The following is a 23306-nucleotide window of genomic DNA, read 5'->3' on the forward strand; positions in this document are numbered from 1 at the left end:
AGGTTCCTCTGCTCAAACCCTTGATAAATTGATTGTTAATTTATTTACATTTTCTTTGGTAAGATACTACCTTCTCCTTGTAGGAAATTCAAACAGTAGTGATAAATAAGAAAAAAAATCCAGATCATTTGAAATTCTACCAGAGAGATAACTGTTATGAATATTTTGATCTTTTTTTTCCCATATATGTGTGAGAGAGAGATAGGGGACTTTGTATGTATATGTATTTATGGAATTTTCAGTGTATATTTTTACTTATGGAAATGACCCTATGTCAGTTTTAAATTATTTCATTTGACATGTTTTCAGCCAAATTGTGAGCTTTTTGATTGAAGGAATTACTTTCTAGTCCCTTTACAAATCTCCTTCTAAAGAGTATTTTGTACTCAGTACATGACTGATGTCAAACCAATAAGTGTTTATTAATCAGTAAGCAGTAGCTTGATCTAGCAAGATTTGGGCATGAGCAAACTGTCCACATTTTATAGTCTCACCTCTTCTCTTCACCTATCCTTTCCTTTTGTTATTGAATAATGAATACCATGCTGATTCTAATTTTTTCCTTTCTGAAAGAAAGTGGACCACATAATGAGAGCTTAAAGGGTTCCTGGTTGCTTATGTTAGATCCTAGTGAAGGAGCCTCACTTTCTCTGAGGTACTGTGGATTATTAGAATTTGCTTTGTCATTAGGCTATGAAAGAGGAGAAACTCTCCTCCAGTACCTTCCCCTACAACAAAAAACCTGGTTAATATAAACCTAAGGACAAAGAATTGATTGGCATCAGATCTGTGAGCTTGTGGGGGAAAACAAGCCTCCCAAATGTGTTTTTCTTTCTGTCCTCTGTTAACCCAGGTGATAGGTGAGCTGGTCTCTCCAGATACCCGCGTCCCCGCAGAGCGGCTAGATGAAGCAGACAGGCAGGGGGCTGATATGGGGTCTCGGCAGGGCTCAGGCAATGGGAGCATCTGTAATTGTAGAAATGAGGCCTGTGGTTGGTTCCGGGAGGTGCATGCAGATCAAACCCTGGACCCAGGGTAGTTGTGAAATCTGTCAGTGAAGACATAACTCATGCACAAGCAGTGTCAGGAGAGCACTTCAGGATTCATCCTTTTCGTGTGTGGCAGTGGCTCCTGGCTCAGCTGTTTCACAGGTGGTTCTGAGGAAGGAATGGGGTGACATGCTGCAGCCACCATCGGCCCTCTGAGAAGCAGCTGCGCATTGTGGGGGAAGTTATGAGAGGATTAGATGTAACAAGCGGCCAGTAGAGGGTGCTAAAACATTTGCTCATGGAGTAAGCCATGTGGCTAGGAAGCTAGTTTTATTTAGTCAACTCATACTTTAAAGAACTAGGGATAATTCAAATAGAGTATTTAGATTTATTATTGATTACAGAGCTAGATGTCAGTGATAGTACTCAAGATTTATTTTATAAACACATACTGACTTTCAGGGCCTTCCCCACTCCCCATAATATTTTATTTTTTATAAGTAGCTTATAGTTAGTATACTTTAGTAAAAGGTCAGACTGTATGACAATCTTAAAGTCTAGTTGAAGAAGTTTTATTAATCTGTTCCACTAAGCCTTTCTTGTTCTCTGAAGCCACGATCTTCACATTAAACTTGCAGAAAGTCCTTGATCAGTACCTCAGTTCAGAGCTTACCCTCAAAAGGCCGGCTGAAAAGGGCCTTTACTTTCTTTTGAAAAAAGAAAAAGAAGAAAGAAAAAAGTGAATTGGAATATTATATGGGAAAAGGTGATTTTTCTAAAGATCTTTCCTATCTGTGGGGCACTGAAAACAGAAAACATGAGCATTTAACAAAAATGACTGAAAGAGTACATGAAGGTACAAATGCCCTTTGGAAAACAGTGTCCTTGGCATTATACCTTTACTGCTTTATGTCCTGAGCCTTTGCCTGGGTGCCCTGATGGTGTAGCTGACTCTTGAATGACCCTCAGAGCAGAAATTGTTCTGAAGTTTTCCTTGAGTGGATTCAAAGGGGATTAAGTCAAATGTCAGAAATTCTCTAAGCTAAGATTTATAGACTGAGATCCCTGGAAGGTTGGACCGAAGACCTGGCATGGATAAGAATGTTGAGAGGCAGACACAGGTAAGTAACTAGTTTCAGGGAGCAACTTTACGGAGTTAGTACATTTTTATTGTCCTAGGTATATGTCACTTGGTGGTCTTGAAAAAACAATGAACTTGTACTTACATAGATTGTGTGTGGAATGAGATAGTTCTGTAGCTAGCTAGTTGTTATGCTGCCTGATATCTTATACCATCATCTCACCCCCCTATTGGGTTGAGTGATGGATTAAAGGTGAGAATTTCACTTAATGCAGGTAGCTTGAGGATGGGGCCAAGCTGACAGCCCCACTTTGTGGTGCTGTGCACATAAAGGAAAGCTCTCTACTTTCCTGTACAGCTCATTGACCTTTGGGGCAGCCCAAAGTAAGGCAGCCCTGCTCTCTGGTAATGTTCAGGCTGTGCTCATAATCTTTTCTGCTAAGCCTTTTGAGACACAAGATTTTTTAGCATCCCTAATGATCTGAAACCCTTTTAGAGAGACTTGTCGTAGACATAGAAGAGTTAATCAGGAAGGGACTGAATCAGGTTGAAAATCCGATAAGTACGTTGGGGAGGGGAGTATGGTATGGCGTGAGAAGGAATCATGGTGATTTTGCACTAACTGTGTCTTGGGCAAATTTCACCTAAGTTCCAATGAGAATGAAGAGAACTATGGAGCACATGCTAAGTTTAACCTGACAGAAACCAACTTTTCCATTTAAAATCTTTCTGATGACCACTTAACTAAAAAATCATGAGCATCTTAAAGTCCTATAGCTTCCCAGCTATAGGTCTAGTCCTTATTAATTTAGGGGAACCATAGCTATTCTAAGGCCTGGATTTTTAGCAATGATGACAGTAGCTTGGGCGACTTGGGTTCCCAGCATCATTATATGAAGCAAACCATCTAAACTGAACAGAGTTGGATCATAGTCTCCCACTCCCCGATTACCTGTGGTATAAAGTTTGCATTCCTTGAAGGTATTTCTTGACTTTCATTATCTGGTCCTGATTTAGCTTTTGGGTCTCGTGTTAAACTAATATCTTATTCTCTGGGCCTGATTTCAGCCATATTGACTGCTATTATCTCCTCAAATGGGCCAAGATACTTTTTTGCCTTTGCACATATTGCTTCTTCTCTTTGGAATACTATCCTTGCCCTTGCCTGCTTTTTGAAATCCTACTCAACTCAATTACGACATCCTCCACGTTTCTATTGCCTCCTGCTCAGCAGTAGTGTTGTTTTTTCTTTTTCCTGCACTCAAAGCACTTTGCTTGTTCTTCCTATTACAGCAGTGCTTAGTCCCATCATTCCTTAGTTATCTTGTCTCCCTTTGAGTGCAGCAGGAGTCTTTGATTTATGCCAGTGCTTGGCATAGTGCTTTGTACACAATGGTGGCTTAGCAAAGGTTGCTGAACTAATAATTCTGGATACCTTCTTTAGGTCTTGGTTGGTACAGTTCCTTTCATTTTTTTCAGTGGTATCTACAAATTCTGATAGAACACTCTGTTGGTTCACTTTTGGATAGGAATATTGCAGAAGCTAATTTAAGCCTGGGAACTTAACTTCCTTAAATTATTCAAAACTGGGACACATGCCCATTCTGCAGTTTGAGGTAGTTGGCTAGCTAGACCTCTCAGGAGATAGAATTAGGAAGTAGTGGAAGAGCTGTTTGGGAATTAGAAAGTGTCCTGTCAGAGAGGAAGGAACATATTCATTGCTCGATTGTTGATTAAAATACTTTACGCCATATGTACTTGTGTCTCTTTTTAGGCACAATCCAGATTAGAGTGGCCATACTTTTTGTTTTTATCTATACTTGTTAGGATCTATAAAATATACCCCTCAAAGGGTGTGGACTTTTGTGGTAATTTTCCATGTCTCTGGAGAATTGGGTGGGAGGTGTTTTCCTCTAATATACAAGTTCCTTACATGTATGAACCTGAGATGTTGCAGTCTCCTGGAAAATCAACATTTGTTTTCCATCTGTCTTGTTGAATTTATCTTTCATATGGAGTGGAAATATAGTGCAAAAGAATGACTTTCCATGGTAATTGTTGAAACTTGTGCTTTCAGGCAAGAGAATCATTGATACAAGAATAACTGATACTCTCTAGTTGTGTAATTCTACAAAGAAATATTGTTTTTGATGACTAAAGTTTTTGCCAAAAGTAAGGATTTATTATTCATTCTCTTATTAAACTGTATGCATTGTGATCACAAAGGACAAAACTATAAGATCGGTGATTCCCAACTCTTTTGGAATTATATTACTTTTTTTGTTATCTGATTCATGTTCTGTAATTCCCTCCCTTCAATGTATTTTATGATTATATAGACTTTTGTAATATTGTTATATAAAGTTTCATTTGTTTTGAGGATATTGAAGACATTTTGAAGAACAGAGAGAAACTTAAGTATTGCAACATCAAGGGTTGGTAACCACAGGCTGTCTACACACCTCTTCATAGCTTTCAATGCAGATAGAGCAACTTGTCCTCAAGTGGAGGATGCCAAAACTGTGACTTTTCCATTGCTATTTATCAGTCTTGTTCTTAGGGTGTATTTGAGCACATTTTGTGAGTGACTGGGCTAGATTTAGCAAATGTTCTGTTAGGAATAATTTATGGCATAGTTATACTTTGGTTTGGTTTGTTATTTCTCCAAAAGCATGTTGCAATATTGGTATGCATTATGCTTCCTTCCTGGTTTTCCCTGGTTTGTAAAGGATTGGGAGGCTGAGGCTGTCTTTGGCAAAGCAACACAAATAGCATTACTGCTAATGTATTAGTACTTCCCTACCATGTGCGTTTCTGTATCTCCTTCCTTACATTTTCCCTATACTTTCTTGTGCTTCAGTATTAGTTAGGGTGGTCTAGCCCTAAATCTATGAGTTTTGCTGTAACAGATTAATCCAACAATGCATAATGGTGCCGATGTTACAGAAACTTACATCTTGCTTAGTAATAGGTAGGTTCACACATTGGTGGGCAGCTCTTTTTCATATGGTCATTTGGGGATTCAGGTTATGACAGTGTTGCCATCATCATTATGAGGCTATGAAGGTTGCTCTGGGACTGTCTCTATTTCAGCCAGCCAGAGGGAAAGTGGGATGGAGGAGTGTGCATGGAAGGCCAGGAAATGGCACACATCGCTCCTGCTTTGCATTCTTTTGCTAAGACTTAGTTGCGTGGCCAAACCTAACTGTGAAGGAAGCTGGGAATTGTCTAGCTCTGTGCCCAGGAATAAGAGAACATTGTATTTGTGTGCTAGGGCTGCCATGACAAAATACCACAGACTTAGTGGCTTAACCAACAGAAATTTATTTTCCCAGAGTTCCGGAGGATGGATATATAAGGTCAATGTGTCAGTGGGATTAGTTTCTTCTGAGCCTGTCTCCTTGGCTTGTGAATGGCTGCCCTCTTGCTGTGTCCTCACATGGTCTTTCCTCTGTGTGTGTGCATTCCTGGTTTCTCTTTTTATGCTTCAATTTCCTCTTCTTTTAAGGACACCAGTCAGGTTGTCCTAGGGCCCACCCTAATAGACTCATTTTAATGTAATCACCTCTTTAAAAGCCCTGTCTTTAAATACAGCCATATTCTGAGGTACTGGGGGTTAGGGTGTCAACATAAGAATTTTGCAGTGGCCACAATTCAGCCCATAACAAATGTAGATTTTTGTGCACAGCTAACAGCCTCTTTCCTCTTCCCTGCTTTGTAATTTAATGTGTTAGTGTTTGATCTGTTCATTGGAAATCAGGGGAAGGGTCATAGATTTAGAGCCAGATAGAGTAGATTCAAATTCTAGTTCTACTACTTAACAGCTGATTTGTCTCTCTGAATATCAGATTCCTTATCTCTGAAATGTGAATAAAAATTTCTACCTTGCAAAGTTGTTTTGAGGAATGAAGAAAAAACCCTGTGTAGGGCTGGGCATAGAGAACATTATTGTAATTCTTTCTTCCATTGGTGATGCCTCGTCTTCTGGATGGGACTCAGGATTACAAATCTTACTGACTTTTGCAATAAAAATCCAGACATTCTCAAGGATTATGTGGAACGTTGAAGATGGTCCCTCATGAATCCACCCATGAAGTTACATAACCAGTATTTATTAGATGGCAATGTGGCATGGGTTTCCCTGCGGAGAAACATGACTTAATTGTTTTTTATCTGAATTTGCTGAAGATATCCATTTTATTAAGGCTGTTTTCCCAGTTAACCTCATTCTGACCTAAGTTGAAAGACATAAGAAAGAAAATAAGCAGCACTGTTTCTATTTTTAAAAACACTTTTAAATTCTTTCATGTTAACAAAATAATAAAATCAGAATGTGTAATACCATTTTATTGCTTCAATTTTTAAAGGATTTTGGTAGCTAATGTACATCTATACTTATGTTGGAGGGAATTCAAAGAATGCTATAGTTTCTATGAGAATATGTATTTCCTTATTTGTGCTACCATTTAAGTTTGGAGAATTTTTGTAACCCATGAAACCATGGTAAAATCTCGACTAATTTTGCTTTTTATTTATACAAAATTTTGCAGCTCTGAGAGGTGAATTATTCAGTTAATCCTTTCAAAATTTTTATAAACATATTCTTTAATTATGAGGTAAAAGCTTGTTTTTAGGTTTCTTCTTTAAATAGATCTTTAGGGATTTTTCTAATCTGCTAAAATATGCTGTTGACTAATCATATTTCATAAGTATTACATTTAGAAATATCTCAAGGGATCCAATTTGTAAAAGCCAACTATTTGCCAGCCTGACTTTCTGTCTGGTTCTTTATACAAATAATTATGCAGGCAAAGTTTTCCTGTAGTTCCAGGGATAAAGCTCACATATAAAGTACTCTGCTTGACTATTTAAACTTGGGCCAGAATCTCATTAGGCTCATGAACACAGCTTTCATATCTATGATAAACAGAGTAGAGGGGTTGCTCTATGTACTGTGGGGCTGGCTAAATCAGAGACTCATTAGAAAATGGATTAGTGAATTAGATGTTCAGTACTTTCTTGCCATATTCTATATTTTACATAATCTATTATTTTTTATTCTCATATGCATACATATATGTATAAAAACCCTTTTGTTATCATTGGTAACATTTTAAAAGCTTAAGACTCAGTACTTTAACCCCGTCAGTGATTTTGAAATGCTAAAAGAGCTTTTGGTATGGATCCGTTAGGATGCCTTTAGCTGCCAGAAACAGAAATTCTAACACAACCTGCCTTAAAGTAGGCGATTTCTTGGGTTCTGTTAACAGAACAAAGTCCAGTTATAGCTGTGGATAAGTGTGGGCTGGGACACCCTGACTGTGCTCCTTCATGCTCTCGTCTCTGAGTTGGCTTCATCCTCAGTGCTGTGCAAAAGGCAGCAACAATTTCAGGCTCCAGTATGTACAACACAATATTTAGAGGAGGAGGTAGTCCAGTGCTGATGGCACCCTCTTGAAGAGCAAAAAGAAGGAAACTTCTTTTTCAGAAATCCTTAGCAAATTTTCCCTCATTTATACTAACATCGATTGGTTTATGACCATTTCTGAACCAATCCTTGTAGGTAGGGCAATGAGATGTACCTCAACTTACACCTGGATATCTGAACCAGTCACTAATAAGGTGATAAGATTACCCTTAGACCTTCCAGGCCTGCCTCTGGAGTGGTGATATGATTTGGTTGTGCCCCCACCCAAATCTCATCTTGAATTGTTGTTCCCATAATCCCCGCATATCACGGGAAGGACCAGGTGGAGAGAATTGAACCAAGGGGGCAGTTTCCTCCATCCTGTTCTCATGATAGCGAGCTAGTTCTCATGAGAGCTGATGGTTTTGTAAGGGGCTTCCCCCTTCACTGGGCACTCATTTCTTTCTCCTTCCACCATGTGAAGAAGAACATGTTTGCTTCCTTTTCTGCCATGATTGTAAGTTTCCTGAAGTCTCCCCAGCCTTGCAGAACTGTGAGTCAATTAAACCCCTTTCATTTATAAATTACCCAGTCTCGGGCAGCTCTCTCTCTCTCTCTCTCTCTCTCTCTCTCTCTCTCTCTATATATATATATATATATATATATGTATATATAAAAGAATATATGAGATCAGACTAATACAAGTGGTTTCTGAGGTCATGTCTCGTGGGCTGGTTAGAAAAATGAAAATCAGCATAGTGACAAAAGGAGAAAATGGATACTGAGTAGATACTAGCAATACTCAGTGCAACATTGTGTTGTTATAATGAAGCTTCTTACCATGTAAATGATAAAGTTCAGCCTATCTTTCTTTACCTGCTCTATTTTACATTTAGTCAATGTAGAGACTACATTACATTAAAAATTGTCCTTGTCTGCCTAGTACTTGTTCGTGAGAAATCTATTTTGGTTTGGATTAATAGATTCTATGATTCATATTAATTATTTGCTACTGTGGAGCTAAATATCTCATGTACTTGTTAAAGCAGAAAGTTTTGTTTTTTTTTTAGACCCTCTAATTTGATGCCTTACAGACCAGGAAGTTAGGAATTTCCCCATCTGATTACATGCTGTTGAATAATTCCAGTAAATAATGCTGAATGCTCCTTGGAATCATTATAAAATGTTGTGGTAAACCCGTTTCATCTTCATGGCTTGTTGTTTTTAATATTTTTAGTGGTTTCTTCTTAATTAATTAATTTATTTTTTCTTTTTGGTATGATTAAAGTGTGGGGGTTTGGTTCTTTTCCTGTTAAGATAGAATCTGTGAATTTATTGATTTCAGATTATCATGTTAGGCCTGATTCATTCAAAAAGATATAATATCTTACAGAATTTTCTGGTAAATCTTTAGCCTTTGGTGTTTAGTTTAAGCTGTGTGACTCTTTTTGAATTTAGTGCTGTAAAGAAGCTAATGATATATTCTTTTGCTACGTTGCAATGAGTTGTTAAAGCTATTTTTAGAAATTAGTAATTTTTCTCAAGTCACAGATGAGAAAAAACAAAAAACAAAGCAGAAGTTAGTTTTTCTAGCAGTTTCTCATTTTACTACTTTTAAAACTTCATCTTAGTATTCATTTATTGAGAAAATACATGGTTGAGAAAAGATGCTATGAATTCAATAACATTTAAAAATGATTTTACGTGAATCACAGCCATATGTGCATATATCAAGAAATAGTACACTTGTGTGAGGCAGTTTTTCAGTCTACAGTCAATTCATGGTGCACATGGAGATTCAAGGATGACTTACACTAACCTGTGGTACCTTTATTCACTCCAAATAACTACCAACCAATCGGGAAACTATAATTCAAATTTTTACATGAGTGCTTTAAATACCCAACTCTTCTAGTAATAAAATTGTTAACCAACCTTTGAATGCAGCCACTTTTATTTGTAAAATATTAGACCCTAGAGCCTAAGTAAAATTTTTCTTCCTCCATCCACCCTGCACATGGGAGGCACTAAGTAAGTATTAGTTATGTCAATGAATGAATGAATATTTGAATGATGACTGTGAGAGCTTGACGTCCTACAGTTTTCTTGGCAAAAGTATGGAAATAAGTCCCTCTGAGAGGGAACTGAGAAACCCTTCCAGGGGAACTTAACGTCCACAAACCAGAAGGGAGCAAGAAATATTTCATAAAGTTGGATATCATGCCAAATCCTTCACCCACAGTTGGTATTGTGTCAGAAAATATTTCTTAAAATTTTCTCTCTTTGTTAATTTTATTCTGTCACAGTGATTGATTTTTTTTTAAGGGGACTGGTTTAGGAAATATAATGATCTTTTTGTGTATCTCATCTTTTGCAGATAAATGATAAAATTAATAGAAATGAACTTCAAAAGGGGGAAAAGCCCAACTGGGCTTTAAAAATGCCTCTCATCTGCCTTCTTTTGTTAATTTTCCTGTTTCTTTTGCAGTTCTGTCTCAAAATACCTGATGTGTTTATTATTATTTTCTTTTTTATAAGCCTTTGTCAGAATGATGTGCTTATTTTGTCTTTTATATCTAGGTCTTTCACCAAGCTGTCTCTGGGGTGTAGAGGGCATCTCTTTATATTTGAAGAATTTGTAAACATTGGATATATTCATTTCCATGTTATACATGTAAAAAACTTGACACATCTTCCTGTTTGTATTCCATGTATAGTTATGCCCGTGTCTCCCTTTATTGTGTTTTGGTACAGTCCTTGAAAGACTGCCCTAACTGCATAGCGTCATTTGTTGTAGAAGGGAGGGAGGGCAGGTGATTTTGAGTCAGGCTTTTCAATTGGTAAGTAAGTAGGTTGGGGTTTTTCTAAGTTCTTCTAGTTCTCATAGTACCAACTCTTAAACCGCCACTTCTCCTTGACTTAAAGGAGAAACTGGTTGTGATTATCCAGGAGTACTTTATTTTATTTTTAAAATAAAAATGATATGTGGCTTTTATTGGAGATGCTGTAAAGTACAAAGTAGAAAATAAAGATCACCTGTGATCTCTCCATATCATACTAAGAGTGAACTTTTATTTGTTTTTACTGTTTTTATTGAATTTGCCATTTGTATTTATTGTTCACCTATCTATAGGATTATAGTGTTTTGTTTTTATTGAAATTTCTGTGGGCTTTTCATCAATTTTTGTCTGTTTCTTGAGAATTGTAATATATACATTTTTCATATTTAAATCTATTGATGTTTTCTTTTGTAATTTTCTTCATTGCTTTAAATTTAGGAAGTGCTTGTTTTAGCCACAGACTGGAGAGATATTCATCAAGGTTTCCTTTTTCCTCTTTTCTTTCACTTCATGAATTGATTCTCTTCTTTTACAATTAATTCTTATATTTCTAGAGTTTAATGTATGGTATTAGGTTTGGGTAGATATTTTTTACCCAGATACCTAACTAATCATCATATTACTTTTGTTCTTCATTGTGTAATGCTGCATTTATTATGCATTAAACTTTATTATATTAGGCTACCAGGGTAAGATAGTATTTTGAAATTGTCTTCTCAGTGTTTCTGTCTCTGGACCTATTCTTTTGAGGTTTTGCTCATCTGGAGCTTTTATTTACTATTTTGCTTCTTTTTTGGATTTATTTTTTTCCCTTCTGTTTTCAATTTTTATTTCTGCACTTTCCAGAATTTTCAAAAAATTAGTCCACATGTGAGTGCCTGAAGGCAGCTGCACTGTTACATTCATGATTGTATTCCCTGTAGCCCTTATTAAAGATGTTTTAATTTTAAAATTAAAACATTTGGGAGATAAGGAAAAACACAGAGAAGAAAATAGCCTCACCACTCAAATATACCCTGGTTTTGTTAAATGTTATATGATATAGAATTTATTACAAACTGTATAATATGTGTAATGTATTGTATTATATAATATTAATCTATGTATATATAAATAGAAACATTCATGTATATAAATATATATCTAAACTTACATACTATTTTGTTATGTGCTTTTTACTTATAATAATTCCATGTCTTTAAATTTTCTTGTGTGACTTAAGTAACATTTTAAACTTGTTATAGTGATACCCTTCAGTCTGTGCACCAAATAAGTTAACCTATGTGAAATAATATGCTATTGTTTTAAAAGTGATTGAATTTCTGAGCAATAATAGGGACAAAACACCCAACTTATCATTATTAAGATGCAAACATGTACGTGTGTTTTTCAAAGTTGTGTTAGCCACTGTACAGTTGTTTTGTGGGGTTGAATGAGTAAAATCAGAGGAGATAAATGGGTTGTATATTTTGATGTTTCTAGGGAGACTAAAATGGTTTTGGCTACTTGATGTCTCGCAAAGTGGTAGCATACAGTCCAAGGACTGATCCTTAGCTATGGATGTCTCAGGAGAAAGAAGGAATCACAAATATCTAGGGCAGAGGAAATTAGTTAGATGCCAAATCAAATATGTGCAATCATTGGCCAAAGCTGGGTACAAATAAGGTGGGAGGAAAAGCTGTGGTAAACAATGGCTGGTAAATAGAGAAGAGGCTCTGGCCCCAGGGGGTGGGGATGGTGATGACAGTAAATACCTAGAAAGTACAGGTAGCCCTTTAAATGTGCCCCTCTATGTAGAGGTAGCCATATGATCCATAACTTTAAATCACTGGAGAGCCAAGCAGCATGACCTTTATTTTGGGAAGAGTCCTCAGATAGATGTGGTTTGCTTCCTCAAATTCTCATGGTCGAGTAAAGTTTAGTTAAATATTCAAGGTGCCTTTGTTAGATTATAGTGTGGAGGGTAGAGGAAAGGAATACTTTTGGAGAATTTTGAGAAGTGGTGAAACTACCAGAACTTCAGGGTATTGTCTCTGGGCAAAATGTCTCTTGATTCTTGCTCTTTCTTGGAAACTCAAAAGAAAGGACAAGAGATCTTCTAACAAATCATGTGGCAGTGAGCCCAGTGTGGCTGGAATAGAAGAAGATCCAATGGTGCAGTTTCGAGAGGGCATGTTAGAAAAAGCACTTCACCCAGGGTGAGAGGCATTCAGTCCCAGGAGCCTTAGGATTTGTACTTTATCTCGAAACTATACAGTTTGTAGCAAAAGAAGGAAGTACTACATAAACACCTCACTTGTATCTTCACAACCTTTTATTTCCACATGTACTACAAACGTTATTTTTCCTTTTCGAATCAAATTCTGTAAATACAGAATTGAAAGCTTTCAAAAGAAGAGCTAAAGATAATCAGGCTACTAATGCTCTGCTTTCTTTTTATAAAAGATATGTATATTTTTAAGAGATGGGGTCTCACTGTGTTGTCCAGGCTGGAGTGCAGTGGTACAAAAATAGCTCACTGCATCCTCGAGTTCCTGGGCTCAAGTGATCCTCCTTTCTCAGCCTCCTGGGTGGTTAGGACTATAGGCATATGCCACCACGTCCAGCTAAGTTTTTTATTTTTGTAGAGATGAGGTCTTGCTATGTGACCCCAGCTGGTTTGGAACTCCTGGGGTCAAGTGATCCTCCCCACCTCAGCCTCCCAAATTGTTACAGTCATGAGCCGCTGCACCCGGCTATGCTCTACTTCCATACTACTAATCTCACAAGTTTATTTCCTTTATCTTTTGATTTAGGTATTTCTATTGTTTTATGGAAATGCGAACACGATAGTATGCTGACAGTATAAGCCCCTGTTGAACATATTGATGTATATTAGCTCGAAAAGTCCTAAGGTCTGGGTTTTCATCTTCTATTTAAGAATTAGTGAACGTCTTAAAAACACATTGCAAATTTAAAAGGTGAACTATTAAATAAGGAAAATGTATACCATGAGAACAAGGACTTTTTTTTTTTTTTGTTTATTTACCACTGTATTCCCAGCACCAGGCATAGATAGGGCTTGACTCACTATAGACACCAATACATAATTGTTGAGTGGGAATAAAAGTGTATGAGGGAACTCCTAAACCTTTTGGAGTTGTAGGATTCCACTGTTTTGATCTCTTGGCATTTTCCTGTCTCTTCTCAGAATTTTCTGTGTTAAATTAAGGTAGGTTAATATGATGTGTCAGAAAATCTGGTGACATATGTTAAGATAATTGGCAATATTCTGTTTTGTAATTCATAAATTAGCATTAACTGTACTCTTGACATTGGTGACCTTTACGAATTGTTCAATTTGGGTGCATATAGTTTCCATAGTGGTTTATTATTATGCATTTTTAAAAAAACAGTCAAACTGTTGATCTCTTCGTGAATGCTGTGGTGTATAAACCAGGTGGGGAGAGCAGTGCTGAGATTCTCATGCTGAGCAGATGGCAGGGCCTGCTTGCCAGTCACATGGCTCCCTCCTGCACACTGCCTTTGCAGCTCACACTCATCGTATTTTTTTCCTTAAGAGAATTCCCAGTCTCACCCATGCTATGGTCTTTAGGGGTCTCTTGGAAAGAGTTAAAATTTCAGATGTTAAATTCCTGAATGGCCAGAGACTATTGTAATAATTAGACGTTAAGGCATTAGAAAATGATAATATAACTTGTGCTGTTTTCTTTGATTTTATTAGGTAAAAAAGCTCCAGTTTTATTTAATAAAGAAATGATTGAGTCAATGAAGGAAGGTTCAGTTGTTGTGGATTTAGCTGCTGAGGCTGGTGGAAACTTTGAAACCACTAAGCCAGGAGAACTCTACATTCATAAGGTATAGCAAGATGCATTTTCTATCTGCGATCACTTCTCATATCTTAAGTGAGTTATGAGGGGGTGTTTATTTCTTTAAATATTTAGAGACATTGAGGCCTGAAATTTTAAAATTAAAAATAGGCATATTTAAAGCTCCTGTTGAAATATGTATTTATGTTTATGGGTAGGTACGTATATTTATAAAGATACATAATTTCAAAACTTAGCATTGAATATGAATGAGAATTGTTCTAGAATGAATGTGAATGTAGGGCGATAGACTTTTTTGACTGTAATTTTGTTCATTTAGGGAATTACTCACATAGGCTACACAGACCTGCCCAGCCGAATGGCCACTCAGGCCAGCACCCTATATTCCAACAACATCACCAAACTCCTGAAGGCCATCAGCCCGGACAAAGATAATTTTTATTTTGATGTGAAAGATGACTTTGACTTTGGTACGATGGGTCATGTCATCAGAGGAACTGCAGTGATGAAAGTAAGTAAAGAGATCTATTCCTTCCTGTGCTTTTAGTGTAAATTTGTTTTAGAATTTCTGTTTATGGAAGAAATCTATTTCGGAATTGAGACATATTTTAATAAGGTATTGGTATGCCAGGTTTATGCTGATAAAAATTATTTGTAAATGCAGAATGATTTAAAGAAAAATATTTCAAAGACTTAAAAGTACATGACTTACCAAAAATATACACTGCTTTTGAAAAGCAGAATGAACAAACAAATTGAATAAAGTAAAAATTAAACATTCCCCCCACTTATCTGCTTTTAAGGGTTTGATTTTCATTCTTACATATATGTCCTGTACGCATACAAATTACATATATATGTATGTATATGTAACATGGATATTAGTATTTGTATACACATGTGACATATTTATGTAAAATGATGTTACAAATTGTATGAATTTATATATTCACATAAAATTATATTTAAAAGAACAGGGTTTTAAAAAATAGTAAAGTATATTCTTTAAGCAATTTTGAAATGCTGGATTGACTTTTTAATATGTACTATCTTCTAATATCTATTAGGATGGTAAAGTGATTTTCCCACCTCCCACACCGAAAAATATTCCTCAAGGTGCCCCAGTAAAACAGAAGACAGTGGCTGAGCTGGAAGCTGAAAAAGCAGCTACCATTACACCCTTCAGGAAGACAATGACAACGGCTTCTGCATATACAGCAGGTGAGGATACCATTTACCAGGGTTTAGTCTTGATTGTTTGATTTTGCAAGTTATATATATATGTATGTGTATGTATATAAACGTGTGTGTGTATATATCTACGTGTGTGTGTATATCTATATGTGTATATATATGTGTATATATACACACACACGTAGATATATACACACACATAGATATGTATACACACGTAGATATATATACATATGTAGGTATATACATATATAGATATATATACATATGTAGATATACATATGTAGATATATACATATATAGATATATATACACACATATATACACATAGATCTATAGATATATAGATATATGTATTTTTTCTTTTTTTTTTTGAGATGGAGTCTCTCTCTGTCACCCAGGCTGGAGTGCAGTGGCGCGATCTTGGCTCACTGCAAGCTCTGCCTCCCGGGTTCACGCCATTCTCCCGCCTTAGCCTCCTGAGCAGCTGGGACTACAGGTGCCTACCACCACGCCCAGCTAATTTTTGTATTTTTAGTAGAGATGGGGTTTCACCATGTTAACCAGGACGATCTCAATCTCCTGACCTCGTGATCTGCCTGGCTTGGCCTCCCAAAGTGCTGAGATTACAGGCGTGAGCCACCGCACCCGGCCTGCAAGCAATATATTAATTGTCAAAATTAGTAAATGAAATGCTGTTGTCTTTTTTGGACTCCATTAGTAATCAGGCCTGAAAGACTTGGTTTTTCAGCAACATACTACTTGTCTCACCTCTACGGAAATGGAGATTACATTTATTGATGCAATAAATAGAGTCAGTGTGCTAAATACTGGAATGAAAGCATGTGAAATAATATGTAGGCAATAAACATTTTTCCTTTTACAGAAAACATTTTAAAAACAGTTATTTTTATATATTAAAAACATACGTACTATATATATGTTTGAAACAGAGTCTTTTTCTGTTGCTCAGGTAGGAGTGTAGCGGTGTGATTATGGCTCACCACAGCCTCAACTTCCTGTGGTTGAGGAAGGAAGCTTCCCACTTCAGCCTCCTGAGTGGCTGGGACTACAGGCACATGCCACCATGCCCAGCTAATTTTTGTGTGTTTTTTTTTGTAGAGATGGGGCTTCACCATGTTGCCCAGGCTGGTCTTGAACTCCTGAGCTCAAGTGATCCTCCTGCCGTGGCCTGCCAGTGTGCTGAGATTACTTTTATCTACATCAAATGTATTGAGAAGTGATGTATGCCATATTGTGCTGGTGTTAAGTGCATATAAATATAATTATGTTTTTTCTGTTTTTTTGTGAAATATCAGTTGTGATTATCTGCACACATGGGTAAGACAAGGGAACCAAATGTTTGCCTTAAAGAATAAGTACTACAATATAGGCTTTAGTCCTTAAACATGTGACTAACATTTTGAGTTAGTCAACTTGTAAAAAAATTCAATATTTTCATTTAGATCTCTTTCTTTATAATTTAACATAACTTCTTTGTTTTAAAATTCATTCTTCACGAAAACACTAAATAATTTTTTTTTTTTTTTTTTTTTTTTGAGACGGAGTCTCACGCTGTTGCCCAGGCTGGAGTGCAGTGGCGCGATCTCGGCTCACTGCAAGCTCCGCCTCCCGGGTTCCCGCCATTCTCCTGCCTCAGCCTCCTGAGTAGCTGGGACTACAGGCGCCCGCCACCGCGCCCGGCTAATTTTTTGTATTTTTAGTAGAGACGGGGTTTCACTGTGGTCTCGATCTCCTGACCTTGTGATCCGCCCGCCTCGGCCTCCCAAAGTGCTGGGATTACAGGCTTGAGCCACCGCGCCCGGCCCGAAAACACTAAATAATTTATTGTAAAGTGGTGTAATATTCATTTTGGCTAAGCATTGTTAGAGGCTGAAATACGGATATTTGATTTTAAATTGGTTTCTCTCTCAAAGAATGAATTAAAAATGTTTAGATCTATTCAGAGCCAAAACAAAAACAAAACAAAAGCAAACTATAAAGAATTAAGGACCAGCACCAAGCACATAAAATTCTTGTAGACTCAGCATCCTCCAAATTCCCATGTGAGTCCAGATGTTTTAAAGCTAAACATGTAACTCTCCTTGAATAAAGAGCAAGTCTCAGCAAAATGACTGAAAAAGCCTCTAGTGGTGAACACTGTGAGTAGATGAAGCAGTGTCCCTACTTGCACTTATCTGTTAAAAAAACAAAATAAATGAGGTTATTGTGTTGTACATGGAACATATTATGAGTAGGATTGTAAATTTCCATTTCTCTTTCAGATTCATAAGGAAATGTAGCAAGGCACATATAATGATTTATTTTTCTTGGTTTCTCTTATATTTCTTGAATCAGGGCATATTGCTTCTTAATATATATGACAGTGGCATATTCCAGTGAATGAAAGGATGAACTTATATGTGTTTTTCTTTATCTTGAACTCCCTCTTTTATATTAAAAATAAGCATTTTTCTTTTATATGTATTAAAAATGTATTTGAACAGCATTCTTCAAAGAATGTGATTTGCTTTCTCTTCTTTCATCAGCCTTTCTCTTCCTCTGTTATACAGATATAGAAATATAGTCTGACATATGTTACTAAATATATGATAGAAAATACATTAGTTTATTAAATAGTTGATAAGAAAACCTTCAGGTATATGACGTAGTTTTTGTCACAGATGGCTAACACAAAGGACCATGGATTATGATAAGGTAGTGCTTCCTGACTAATGTGGTCATAATAATAGCTAGCATTTAGTGACTGCTAGGCACTGTGCTAAATACTTTACATACCTTAGCTCATTTATTTTTTACAAGAGTTCGGCAAAGTGGGTATATTATTATTTTCTTTTCCAGATGAAGACAGAGAGGGTTGATAATTTTACATATGAAGACCTGAAGCACAGAGAGATTAAGTAACTTGCCTGAGATGACACAGCTAGGGAGCAGCAGAACCAGGATTCAAACCAGACTGACTTAAGAAAACATATTCTTATTCACAACCCTATACAACTTCTCTAATTTTTAACTGGAAAACAGTGTTGTATCTAACTCTCTAATCAGATGGTTAATGGGCTATGCACTGGAACCTTGGATACATGATATGTGGGTAGGAAAATAAATTAAAACTACAGTCATATTGAATGATTTAATGTAAAATTAATGTCAATCCCTAGATATTTCAGTGGTGCCACTTCCAAAGTAATAGTTTACATCAAGGAAAAAGGTACCTTATTCAGGAAAGTTAACTTCTAGTTCCCTGGTCACCCACTGTCATTTTCTTTTTACTGACCACTAGGTAACCCTTTCTTCTGTTGCAGAACAACTGTCCACATGTTTGCTATCAAGGAAGGCGATAATTAAAGATGTATGTTCAGAGCTGTTTGTATTCTGCACATTCTTAATTTAATTTGTATTTTTTTTCCTTTTCTTTGTAAAATCCTGTTTGCTGACTTGGTGTTGAGGCTGGACCTGACTGCCCTGGCCAACAGTCCAGTCCAGATTCAGGAGCAATTGCAAAACTTGTGTCCCGGGTGGGTGGAAACCATATGTTTTGGGGAGGTGCTGGAGTGAATGAAATTCTTCCTACTCTTTTAAAACCCCTATTCCTCAGCCAAATCTGAGAGTGACATAAAATTGGCCTCATAAAAGTCTTGTCTTATAAAGGTTGTGTCTTGCCCCAGTAGAAAATGCTTTGGTAGATCCTCTATAGGCCTGTAATTGGGAATAAAAATGCTTGTATAAACATATGTGGCATTGTCAATAAAAGTTAAAACAGGGAAGAGGACAAACTACACAGAGGAAAATGTGCAAATTGTTATTAAGGTGACTCGTAAATATTACTAGATCTTTATAGCTTATTTTGGGGTGGCGGTCAGAAAGTTGGGTTTTGTCCACAGTATTCCTCCATCCCCCTACTTCTTAATTGTCAAACGTCTAAAAAATCTGCTCATTACTGGCAAGGGAGTGGAATTTAAAAGCATTGACTATTTCACATATTTATGGGTGTGCTTTTAATCTTACTGAGACAACTGGATGTCAGCTCACACACACTCTTTACTTTCTTTCTCTAGGTCTCACAGGGATACTGGGTTTGGGCATTGCAGCTCCCAATCTAGCCTTTTCTCAGATGGTGACCACTTTTGGCTTGGCCGGCATTGTGGGCTATCATACCGTCTGGGGAGTGACCCCTGCTCTCCACTCACCACTAATGTCTGTGACGAATGCAATCTCAGGTTTGTTCCTCTCTTGTTTTTCCTCATCTCAGGTTTTCATAGGCTTACTCAGCTCTAGGAGGACTATCAATGACGTTTATAAAGTGTGTTTTCAAGTTGTTTTGCTTGGCATCTGAGGCATCTGCTTTGGTGATCTAAGGGCTCCCAGACTCCGAGAGGGTGTGGAATATGGGCCTGCAAAGTAAGAGGCCTTGGAAGTGTGTCAGCTCTTTGGGCTGCTCCCATTTCAAGCAGGACAGAGCCACTGTTACTTCTTCCAAGTTTGATTCTTTTTTTTTTTTTTTTTTTTTAAAGGAAGGATTCCACTGATAAAATTTGAAAACCAGCATTCCACAGAATCATAGTTGCAACATCCTATAGGGTTCTCCTTGAATTCAACTCAACATTCAGCCTAGCATGGCTACAATAGGCCCTGTGTGGCATCAGGTTCACCATGAAGCTATGGGACAGGAAAACATCGCTTTCCAGTGAGGTGGCATGAGGCATTTCTCTTTGGTGCCAGTCTTTTCAGCAGTTCATGCAGCAGCAGCAGTCCACGTGGCTGCCCAGGATCTATTTTCTTTGTCCCCTAGCAATGGTTCAGATATGAGGGAATGAATCCTACACTGGACAAGCATGGGAGCCGTCCTGGCTTAAAAGCCTCAGGGCCAATAGTCATCTTTTATAACGTTGCCATAGGCATAGCTTCGAGGATCTCTGCAGGGAACATGTCTAGCTCCAAGAGGTGCTGTAGTCAGGAAAACCCAAAGCTAGGCATCCCCAGCAGACATTTACAGTTCATTAATAGTTTCTTCCAGTTTACATGCAAATTATCCACCAGGGTCACTTTTTAACCATAAGCAATGTTGTCTATAACATTGGTGGATTTATATCGGTATTGGAGGAACATAGCTAGAAAGTTAAAGGAAAGTCCAAATCCAATGCAGAAGGAGAAAAAGTTTTGTTAACCCTTTTCCCACAGTAGTAATTTCAGTGAGAATGATGTGAAGCTGTGTTGTCCACAGTCTGCATAAGGAAAATTGTTTATTTCATTTTAATGAGGGTATAAGAAAGCTGCCTTGTTTTTTGATATTGAGAACTTTACCCTCTATGAATCTATGTGTGTGAGGTACTTCAGCTATGATATTTGATTTGGTGGTGTCACTATCACTATTCACCATGTTGATGCTTTCTTTCTAGGCCTGACTGCAGTTGGTGGGTTGGCACTGATGGGAGGACATTTGTATCCTTCCACAACTTCTCAGGGCCTTGCTACTCTTGCCACATTCATATCCTCTGTCAACATTGCAGGTATGATGTCAGTGAAAGGTCTCAGAGGACTATTTTCAATGGAGACATACAAAGCAAATATAAATCAGTATAAAATAGACATAATTGTGCCTTTAAAAAAGGTTTCACTCAGACCGTAAATGCTTTTTGTGCAGGAATTTTAGTTATTTTGCCCATCTGTAATTTTTAGAAACTCTTGGTGAGAGAACAACCCCCAGTTCCCCAAAACAAACAAACAAAATGATGTCTTGCTACAAGTTAACTGGAAAGTTACTGAATGCATAGTTTTGAAGTAAGTTGGGTTAGAGCTGTCACCATAACATCTATAAATGAGTATAATTTTAGATCAAATTTTAGTCTTTTGCCTTATCCCAGCCAGCGTTTGTTCCTGGACACTGAAAGCCTCGCACATCACTCATATGTGAGACTCGTTTGATGCTATTTTGTAGCTAAAAATTCTTTATTGTGTCCAAGAAACCTGGTGCCTGTTGATATGGTATTTTTCTCTTTTATAATTTTTTATAGCGTTTTACAAATGTAACAACCTACTAGAAAAAGATGCCAATCTTTGATCTTTCACATTCTCAAGCTTTTTGAATGGCTTTTTTCTTTTAGTTTTGCATTCTGATAGTGTTTTCTTCCTGAATATATTTAGTGTTTTTTCCCCCACCTCTCTAATGGAACTGACTTTAGTAATACAATGACCTTAAATTTTGGCTGGGTGTGGTGGTTAACACCTGTGATCCCAGCACTTTGGGAGGTCAAGGCGGGCAGATCACCTAAGGTCAGGAGTTCGAGACCAGCCTGGCCAACATGATGAAACCCGCTCTCTACTAAAAATACAAAAGTTAGCCCAGCATAGTGGCGTGAGCCTGTAATCCCAGCTACTCGGGAGGCTGAGACAGGAGAATAGCTTGAACCTGGGAGGCGGAGATTGCAGTGAGTCAAGATCGTGTCATTGCACCCTAGCCTGGGCAACAGAGTGAGACTCCATCTCAAAAAAAAAAAAAAAAATTTGAGGTTGCAAAATGTTACTTTAAATTATATTTATTCCTAGGTGATAAAGATGTGCTTAAAATAGAAAAAATGTAGCACTTTAAAAAATCATATTGCTCAGTGAGCTCAAAGAGGTACTATGTTTTTTATTTCCTTTGCTTTGCTAAGGTGGCTTTCTGGTAACTCAGAGAATGCTGGACATGTTCAAGCGTCCCACTGACCCCCCAGAATACAACTACCTGTATCTGCTCCCTGCTGGTACCTTTGTTGGTGGATATTTAGCTGCCCTCTACAGTGGTTATAACATTGAACAGGTAAGAGGCTCTTTGTAAGTTTTTATATTTACCACAATATTTTCTTCTCTATTAGATTTAACATTGCTAGTTATCCTAATTCAAATTATCAAGCAAATACAACTCTGTCAAGCAAATACAACAATAACCCTAGAAACATCTTGGTCAAACCGAGCATTCTCTTCCCCTAAGGATCAGGACCCTGGATTCTAGAGACAGATTTTTCTGGTAACTGAGTTTAAATATGGGTTTATGTCTTTGTTTTGTTACATTTTTCCACATGTAAAAGGAGTTAGGAAGGTTATCAGTATCTTCATTATGTATCTAGCTAGATTGTTGTGGATTTATAATGAAACAATTCTGAACTCCGTATTTTCTATTTCTTTTCAATGACTGTCTTTTAGTTTCTTCTGTGTTTCCAACATGCAGTATTTATTGAATGAACAATTTTTTTTTTGAGAAGAGTTGGAGCAGTGAGTCAGAAAGACCTTAGTCTGAATTCCAGATTTCCAATTTACTGATCATTTGCCTTGAAGAAAGTATGTAACTTCTTTAAGCTTTGATTCTCTCTTTTTTTTTTTTTAAATTTATTTATTATTATTATACTTTAAGTTATAGGGTACATGTGCATAACGTACAGGTTTGTTACATATGTATACTTGTGCCATGTTGGTGTGCTGCACCCATCAACTCGTCATTTACATCAGGTATAACTCCCAGTGCAATCCCTCCCCCCTCCGCCCTCCCCGTGATAGGCCCTGGTGTGTGTTGTTCCCCTTCCCAAGTCCAAGTGATCTCATTGTTCAGTTCCCACCTATGAGTGAGAACATGCGGTGTTTGGTTTTCTGTTCTTGTGATAGTTTGCTAAGAATGATGGTTTCCAGCTGCATCCATGTCCCTACAAAGGACACAAACTCATCCTTTTTGATGGCTGCATAGTATTGCATGGTGTATATGTGCCACATTTTCTTAATCCAGTCTGTCACTGATGGACATTTGGGTTGATTCCAAGTCTTTGCTATTGTGAATAGTGCCGCAATAAACATACGTGTGAATGTGTCTTTATAGCAGCATGATTTATAATCCTTTGGGTTTATACCCAGTAATGGGATGGCTGGGTCATATGGTACATCTAGTTCTAGATCCTTGAGGAATTGCCATAGTGT

The 23306-nt window shown here is 37.2% G+C and overlaps 1 protein-coding gene across 6 annotated transcripts in view; it reads left to right on the forward strand.

The window, feature by feature from the left end:
• Nucleotides 1–23306, forward strand: part of NNT (nicotinamide nucleotide transhydrogenase) — a 99816-nt gene that overhangs the window by 26445 nt on the left and 50065 nt on the right. For all 6 annotated transcript variants that reach the window (XM_015139998.3, XM_015139999.3, XM_015140000.3 and 3 more), the window contains exons 8-13: nucleotides 14042–14175; nucleotides 14467–14658; nucleotides 15215–15368; nucleotides 19421–19582; nucleotides 20762–20872; nucleotides 22016–22161. In XM_015139998.3, the coding sequence (XP_014995484.1) occupies nucleotides 14042–14175; nucleotides 14467–14658; nucleotides 15215–15368; nucleotides 19421–19582; nucleotides 20762–20872; nucleotides 22016–22161 (899 nt within the window). The remainder of the gene's footprint in view (nucleotides 1–14041; nucleotides 14176–14466; nucleotides 14659–15214; nucleotides 15369–19420; nucleotides 19583–20761; nucleotides 20873–22015; nucleotides 22162–23306) is intronic.

The sequence above is a fragment of the Macaca mulatta genome, chromosome 6, assembly GCF_049350105.2.
Source record: "Macaca mulatta isolate MMU2019108-1 chromosome 6, T2T-MMU8v2.0, whole genome shotgun sequence".
Classification (NCBI taxonomy): Eukaryota; Metazoa; Chordata; class Mammalia; order Primates; family Cercopithecidae; genus Macaca; species Macaca mulatta.